Consider the following 8,952-nt stretch of genomic DNA (forward strand, 5'->3'; position numbering starts at 1 on the left):
GGTCCCCTCCCTCTGCTTGACAGGGCAGGGGGTCCACCACTGTCTGGGGTGTCTCACCCGGGTTCCTTTCCTTCAAGCCTTGCAAGGAGTTGGCCCACAGGTCTATCTCCCACTCACACTCCCTGATGGCCCTCAACCTCTCCACCTCCTCCTTGAGCTCTGCCACCAGGCTGAGCAGGTGTGAGCCACCTGCTCACACCTCATACACACAGTGCCTCTGCCGCCCTCAGAGGGCAGCAACAGGCTCAGGCACTCTGTGCATCCAGAGACCTGAACTGTCGCATTTTTGAGTGGGCACTCAGCCTGGGTGGCCACAGACTGTCTAAAAAAAGCTCTCCACCTGGTGATGACCACGGCATTTTCCCAAAGGTAGGCAGCTGGTAGATAGTAGTTCTTGTGAGCGAGGTGGAACACTCTGCCCTGCCTGAGCGCGCCCTGCCTGCGTGAACTGCCGTGCAAACTGCCGTGCCTCGCCCCACTACCGCACCTCACCCTGTTTGCCCACCCTGTTCACAGTGCTCCTGGTCACAGATGTATTAATCATTTCTAGTTCTAGACTTTCATTTAAACACAGATCAGAACATAACATTTGACAAATTTGGTTATGAAATGACTTGCTGAACTTGGCATTTATGACACATATGTAATGTACAATGCACATTTACTACTTAACAAGAGATACCTTCATAGCAGCTGCCACAGCTTCCTTACTTCTTTCTCTTTCTTCATCCAAACATTTGTCGAGCATTTCCTGTGAATATTATGAAAAATTGAACTGCAATACACAATAGAGGAGTGGCTAAAAATCGTTTCAGTCTATTGCTTGAGAAAATTTCCTTTTCCTGTCAATAACTGTGACAGGACCATTCCCCACAAATTCTATGGAGCAGACCAGATTCCTTTTTTTTTGTAAATAAAAGCAGTACCTTATGTTTTTGCGACTGTTGCATCAAAGCTTCTTCTATCTTTTCTGATAAGACTTCCTTCTCTGCTTCCAAAATGTCAAGAAGTCTCTGATGCTACTGGGAGAAAACATCCATATTATTTTAACAATAGTCTGCTAGAAAAACAGATGAGAAGAACTCATCCAAGAGACATAGGTTTACCGGTTGCTTATAAAAAAGTATCAAAATTTAGATTCAATTAAATGAAATATACAATGCTACTTTAATTGATTTGATGACAACAGAAACTCATGATAATTAGCTTCCTGATTATCTAATATTTCCTTAGAAATGAAGTTGAAAAAAAAAAAAAAAAAAACACAATATAAAGCAACACTTCTTACAAAATTTATAAGGATGGTCTAAACAATCAGACATTTTAAATTTAAAAGTGGAGAGTGTACCACCTCTGAAAAATGTAGGTGGAGGACTGGTAAAAACAAAAATGGAGAAGAATGAGGTACTTAACAACTTCTTTGCCTCAGACTTCACTGGCAGTCAGGCTTCCCACATCCCTCAAGTCCCTGAACTTCTAGGCAAGGGCTGAGGGAGCAGAGTACCTCCCACTGTAGGCAAAGAGCAGATTCAGGACCTCCTGATGCAACTGAACAGCTACAAGTGTATGGGGCCTGATGACATGCATCCCAAGGTTCTGAAGGCTGATGTAGCTGCCAAGCCACTCCATCATATTTGAAAAGTCATGGCAGTCAGATGAAGTCCCCAGTGACTGAAAAAAGTGAAACATCACTCCCATTTTTACAAAAGGTGGAAAGGAAGACCTGGAGAACTACAGACTGGTGAGCCTCACCTCTGTTCCTGGCAAGATCATGGAACATATCCTCCTGGAAGCAATGTTAAGGCACATGCAAGACCAGGAGATGATCCGATACAGTCAGTATCGCTTCAACAAGGGTAAATCATGCCTGACCAATCTGGTGGCCTTCTGAGATTGAGAACTGGATCAGTTGACAAAGGAAGACTGACCAGTGTCTCCCATCTGGACTTCTGTAAGGCTTTTGACAAGGTTCCACATGGCATTCTGATTTCTAAATTGGAGAGATATGGTTTTGAAGGGTGGACCATTAGGTGGATAAGGCTGAAGGTCACACCCAAAGAGTAGTAATGAATGGCTCTATGTCCAGGTGAAGGCTGCTGACAAGTGGTGACCCTCAGGGGTCTGTCTTGGGACTGGTGCTTTTCAATGTCTTCATCAATGACATAGATGAAGGGATTGAGTGCATCCTCAGCAAGTTTGCAGATGACAACAAGCTGAGTGGGGCAGTTAATACAAGAGAAGGAAGGGATGCCATCCAAAGGGACCTGGACAAGCTGGAGAAGTGGGCCCACGTGAACTGAATGAGATTCAACAAGTACAAGTGCAGGGTGCTGCACCTGGGATGGGGCAATCCCAGGCATGAATATAGACTGGGAGAAGAACCTACTGAGAGCAGCCCCGTGTAGAGGGATTTGGGGGTTCTGGTAGATGAGAAGCTCGACAAGAGCCAGCAGTGTACACTTGCAGCCCAGAAGGCCAATTGCATTCTGGGCTGCATCAACAGAGGGAGGTCAGGTCAAGGGAGGTGATTATCCTCCTCTACTCTGCCCTTGTGAGGTCCCACTTGGAGTACTGCATCTAGCTCTGGGGCCCAAACTACAAGAAAGAAGTGGACCTGTTAGAATGAGTCCAGAGAAGGGCTACAAATATGATCAGAGGACTGGAACACCTCTCCTATGAAGAAAGGTTGTAAGAGCTGGGGATGTTCAGCCTGAAGAAGAGAAGGCTCCAGGGAGACCTCATTGCAGCCTTTCAGTTTCATTAATTTTATTCCTTTCTAATTTTAAGTGTCTCCAAGGACACCTAGAAATACATTACTGAACTGAAATAATATGTTCTGGAAAATATTTTTACATTTGAAGGATGGAATAGAACTTTTAGACTGCTTTATAAAATAAAACACCTATCAGCCTTTCCAGGATAAACATATAAAGAGGCATTTCCTTATGAATTTACTTAAAATTGGTCTGAATGGAGCAGACACATTCTAATGGAAAACACCTGTCGAAAAAGCAGTGAAATTCACATCGTGGTTATACTAAATAACGTGTAACTAACTTTTCTTGTGGACTTATCTTCAGACATTATATTTAATTATCAGGGCACTTACACAAACTTTTTTCCAGTAACTCAAAGGTGAAAAAATAAATGATTAATTTTATTAGCTAGATGATCTCTGTTGTTCTTCACTTGACTGCACAGATGACAAATCTGTTACTTCACATTACTTTAGAAGAATGACACAACGGAAAACAAGCATGCAAATATTGAATCAGATACTTGCCACAAATCAAAGTTTGCTGGTGTTAATTAAAAGAGTTAAATCTTATTGCTTTCAGTTAAGAATCATAGAAAGATTCTCTAGTAGTGCTTGTTAGAGAAAATCACCTCTATTTTTAAAATGCCTAAAAGAGAACAGCAAGATTCAAATTCCTAATGTTAACAAATGCTAGTGTTTAATTTCAGGTGTGCTTGAGGTTACATATGAAGACTGTGTTTTTTAATTTGCCATAATGGACCAACTTCCAAATGTATTTTACAACATTCTCCATGGGATCACAATTTTCAGCCTTTAAACTTCAGTGCAGTTTTAGAAATTTTATTTACGTATGTATAAGAAAACATACAAGCCTATCCTGGAAGTTCCGAGTCAATGCAGAGATTTGCACCAATACTATATAAAACATTTTATGTTGGATATTGGGAAGAACTTCTTTACTGAAAGTGTTGTTAGGCATTGGAATAGGCTGCCCAGGGAAGTGGTTGAGTTACTATCCCTGAAGGTATTTAAAAGATGTTTAGATGTAGAGCTTAGTGATATGGCTCACTGGAGGACTTGTTAGTGTTATCAGAGGTTGTTAGTGTTGTCAGAGGTTGGACTAGGTGATCTTGGAGGTCTCTTCCAGCCTAGATGATTCTATGATTCTGTGATGTCTACACAGACAGTGGAGACAACTAATGTCTATTCTCCCTGCAGATGGAGTAGAGACTTTCACTATTCTGTGTGACTCTAACCTAACTACACACAAGTTTACTTTTCATAACTCTATGGTAGGCCACAATTCTGAAAAATAAAGGATTTGGGATCAACACTTTTATTATATGGAAATTTCAAATGTTCTGATATGTAATACATCTCTGAAAAAATAAATTATCTGCTTTGCCGCAAAGAAGATTGAACAACTATATCCAGAGATTAACTGTACAAAACAGCAAAATGTTACACCAACCAGCTGCTATAGCAAGGAGGAGCTGAACAACACATGGATGTATATGTCAAATTTGATCAGTTCTATGGAGAGACAGTGTACCAAGCAAAGAAGAGGTAGACAGCAGTATAATATAAATCATTATGCTTCTTCTGGAAGTAGAAAGGGAAATACAATACATCAGTTTTCCTCACCAACATCTACAAAAAAAGGTTGCCTGATGAGTAAGGATAAAATAAATAACAAAGCTGCTGTAACTGCCATTTACAGTATAATCACTTTTAGTTTAGGATCTACTATTTCCTTAGTAGATTAAAAAAATCTACATGCATTGCATTTTGAGTTTTATGGAATTCACAGAATTTTTTTCAGAATGGTATCTGTGTATAAAAACAGACTTCATTTTTTTCATAGAATCATAGAATCATGAATCCATGATCATCTGGTCCAACCATCCCCCTGTCACCAATGCCACCCACTAAATCATGCCCCTAAGCACCATGTCCAATCTTTCATTAAACACCCCCAGGGATGGTAACTCCACCACTTCCCTGGGCAACACGTTCCAATGCCTGACAACTCTTTCTGAGAAGAAATGTCTTCTAAATTCCAACCTAAAACTCCCCTGGTGCAACTTGAGGTCATTCCCTCTTGTCCTGTTGCTAGTTATCTGTGAGAAGAGGCCAACCCCCAGCTCCCCACACCTTCCTTTCAGGTACCCATAGAGAGCAATAAGGTCTCCCCTGAGCCTCCTCTTCTCCAGACTAAACAACCCCAGTTTCCTCAGCCGCTCCTCACAGGACTTGTGTTCCAGGCCCTTCACTAGCTTCGCAGCCCTTCTCTGGACATGTTCCAGGTTCTCGATGTCCTTCTTGTAGTGAGGGGCCCAAAACTGAACACAGTACTCGAGGTGTGGCCTCACCAGAGCTGAGTACAGGAGGATGATCACCTCCCTGAGGCTGGCTATACTATTCCTGATACAAGCCAGGATGCCATTGGCCTTCTTGGCCACCTGGGTACACTGCTGGCTCATATTCAGACTGCCAGCTCATGTCCATGTTTCAAGATGTTACAGGTAAGTATTACAATTTATAAGTACATACAACTTACAAACTCCCCTTTAATGGAATACAAAAGTTTTCAGACAGTGTAAGTTTGCTAGGTTGCATGTTCACATTGTACGTGTAAGCTATAAAGTATGCTATGCAGAGACACTGAGCCAACTCTAAAAACCTTAAGCCTAGGTACCTCAAATAGTATAGCTGATTAATGCACCACTTTGCCTGAAAAGCCCAGTCACCTTATCTAGTCCCCTTTCTGACAAAGCTATCATTTGCATCCTTTTATTCCTTAGCTGGGAGTTACAGGGTGCAGAGTGCAAAATTCTGATGTGCAAAAATTCTTAAGACTAGAATTTTAATGGGATGTGATGGCACAACATATAATAGTGTTTTCTAATAAAAGAAAAAAATCATTTAACAAAAGTGGTATTCCAAAGTGGAGAGAAATACTACCATTTCTGCCCTACTCTCTAGAAAGTAAGGAGAGGTCAAGAAAAGTCTTTGAAAATCAACTTAAGACAAAAGGCATTCAAAAATAGGTTATGTTTTTCCTCCCTGAAATAAGTTCTCTGGGCAATACTTCCAAATGAAAATTGTTTGATGTAGATTCAAATATACATAGGTCCTGTGGTTTTTCTTGATTCCTGTAAAAAATATTTTTTTTCTTTTTTTTTATTATTTTTTTTTCTTTTTTCTTTTTTTTTTTCCTGGAATGTGAGTCACAGTAGACATTGTAAACAGATTTAATCACAACATCAAGTAGTCAGGTTTTTTTGTTATTTTAATATACTAAATTTATTTCTCAGGAATCATGAAGTTCTCACATCTAATGAAGGTATGTGTTATAGTATATAACATATACATAGTAAATATGATAAATGTGTAGAGTGATTGAAATAATGCAGGATTTTAGTTATTTTACAGTTAAAATTCTGCATTAATGCTATTAATAATTCTAATTTGGTACAGTTATAATTCTTGCATAGTTCCATGCATAGTTCCTTGCATAGTTCCATGCTAAACTGCAACATTATAGAAAAAATAGAAAATAGGGTGCCTTGTATTAACTGAAATGCTTTCTGAAAATATGGATAGTTACTTTCTGGGTTCTGTACACTTTCATCGAAAAGGAAATGAGCACAGGAATTCATTCAATGAGGATGCAATTCTTTAGCTAAAACTGGGAGGCATCCAGTTTATTTTTCTGCAGATTGATTATTGAACTGACTGCTTTTACATAAACTATGAATAGCAGCTAACAAAGTGAATTTATTCATACTGAACTTGGTGATCTGCATCCAATGACTTTCCCAGTTCTGGAAAGGAACCATTCAAAAACAAAACTGCAAACAAATCATAGAACAACTTAAGTTCATGTGAATACTCAAACGCTAAATATAATTATAAGAGAATAAAAAGAGAATAAATAAATTTATGTTGCTTGCAGTATCACTGCAGAAAACAATGATATTTTATAACTTCTATGATTAACAAATCTTTGATATGATGAAAAAAAGATCACATAGTAATGAAATGACACTTGGAATCTTCCTGTAATAACAGCACTTTGAAAAACAGTATATTAAGATATTAAATTACGTATTACTAATTCACACTACAGTGAATGATTTTTCTTGTTAAAATTAAAAAAAAATATATATATATACCAGAATTTTTAATCTAATGAAACTGTGTTCTAGTCAGTAGTTTAACAGAAAAAATACAAGCATAGTAAGACTTAATCTCTCATCTCCAATACAGTTAATATTTTTTTCTACCTTAATTCTATATGGACATAGAACAATTTATGTTCCTCAAGATCTGGGAAAAATCTACAGAAATAGCCAACATTCCAATATATTATTCATCCTCGTGAATAATAAACCACTGGATTGGGCTTTTTAAGAATTCAGCAATTCAAATTTGTTAATTTATATTAACAAGAAACCATAATAACCCACAAAATTATTTTATTTCAGTCTCATGAAGGAATCTAACAGTAGGAAAAAAATAACTCAGGTTGTGGGAAAATGCCTTTATCTCTACTTGAGGGAAATGACAAAAATACAGAGCTGTAGCATCATGATTTTATAATGTTATCAGAATACGTCCATTGCTACCCTGTATTCAAAATACTATCCTGAAGAAAAAGGCAACCATATCAAAACAGGAATGATAGCTTTCCTCTCTTTTAGAAAGACTAGCCGTATTTACCAGCATATTCTTTTATATTGTACCTTTTCTTCACTGCTGCTAAGATAAACCCAAATCAAATTACAAGATCTGGTAATCATAACTAGTTTCTTACACTGTCCTCACTATCTGTGGCATCCAAGTGTTTGGCAGCACAAGGTGGAAAATCTGTCTGAAGAATTCCAACATCTGTTACATATTTCCACTTCCTCAAATTGTAACTTATTACTGGATGGTTGAACTGTATCTTTTTGCCAGTTTGAGGTCTAAGTGGCTAACAAAGCAGCAAAACTTTTCTAAGAGGAAGCTCAGGAACCAGCAAAACATTACTAAAAGTTAAAACAATGACATTATAAAGAAAAATTATAACAGTGGTAATAAAATAACCAAGCTTAATATTCCTACTTAGGGTTCCGTTAAGAGTTTTCTGCATATTGCTGAATAACAATGCATATCAGAGGCTGAAATTACTGCAAGACAACACTATCAAGGTTAAAACCTTTTGCTACAACTCTGTTATACTGTTTATAAATAAAGAAGCTATCCAGACTCATCTAATACTGAAAATACTTTTCTCAAAAAGCATGCACAGTAATAGACTATTTAAAAAGCCCCTAAACCATGGGGTCCTAGGAATACAAAGATAAGAGATTTCCGTAAAAATATGAAAGAGGAGTGTTTATTAGCCCTTCTGTTTTTGTGATCCAATTCATTTCGCAGCCTGTACGTTATTGCAGAATTTCTCCATCTACCAGGAAAGAAAAAAGAGGACATGGACTCCTAAAATACAAACACTATAAATAGCAAAATGTTCAATAATGGAAGATAGCAAGGGAGGGGAAAAAAATAAACTAGAGCTGACAGAGGAGAAAAATCATACTGTAATACCTATTTTTTCAGTATTGACAAAAGTAAATGATAAATTCATAAAAAGCAGAGGAGATTTTAAGGAAAAATGTCATATAGCCAAAAGGCAGACAGTAAAAATCACCCTAAAAAGCTGCCTTCAACTGAAATTTTATGAATCCAAGGAAGCTTTGAAAACTTGGATTAGCAAATATAATGTCCATATAAGATTTTTGGATGAGACTAACAGTATCTTGGATAAATTAACAGTACAAAGGGACTAAAAAATCATATTTTAACTAACTTGTGACAGTGGGTAGATTCAAAGGAAGTTAGTTTAGAACTAGTAAAGATTTTAATTTTTGTAAAAAGTAAATATGCCTTTTTGCATCACAGTAATAATTTTTCCTTGCAGAGGTAGACACTAAGCAGTAGCCTTACAAATATAAAATATAGAAAGAGGATAAATTAAACTTTTTCAGAAATTTAAAAAATAATAATTATATTAAATAATTATATTAAATAATAATATTAAATAATAAAAATAATTATATTAAATAATAACAAAAAATAATAATTCTTGCCATCACGGCGAATAGCCTGATCTTTTCATCTAATTCTCTCTACATAAGCACAAAAGTAGT

At 37.3% G+C, this 8,952-nt stretch overlaps 1 protein-coding gene across 5 annotated transcripts in view; it reads right to left on the minus strand.

Annotated features, from left to right (window-relative positions):
- The window catches only part of CCDC91 (coiled-coil domain containing 91), a 138,844-nt gene that overhangs the window by 58,585 nt on the left and 71,307 nt on the right, over positions 1-8,952 (minus strand). For all 5 annotated transcript variants that reach the window (XM_035348206.1, XM_035348222.1, XM_035348232.1 and 2 more), the window contains 2 exons: positions 927-1,019; positions 683-751 (listed from right to left, as the gene is read on the minus strand). In XM_035348206.1, the coding sequence (XP_035204097.1) occupies positions 683-751; positions 927-1,019 (162 nt within the window). The remainder of the gene's footprint in view (positions 1-682; positions 752-926; positions 1,020-8,952) is intronic.

This window comes from Oxyura jamaicensis, chromosome 1 (genome assembly GCF_011077185.1).
Source record: "Oxyura jamaicensis isolate SHBP4307 breed ruddy duck chromosome 1, BPBGC_Ojam_1.0, whole genome shotgun sequence".
NCBI classification, from domain to species: Eukaryota; Metazoa; Chordata; class Aves; order Anseriformes; family Anatidae; genus Oxyura; species Oxyura jamaicensis.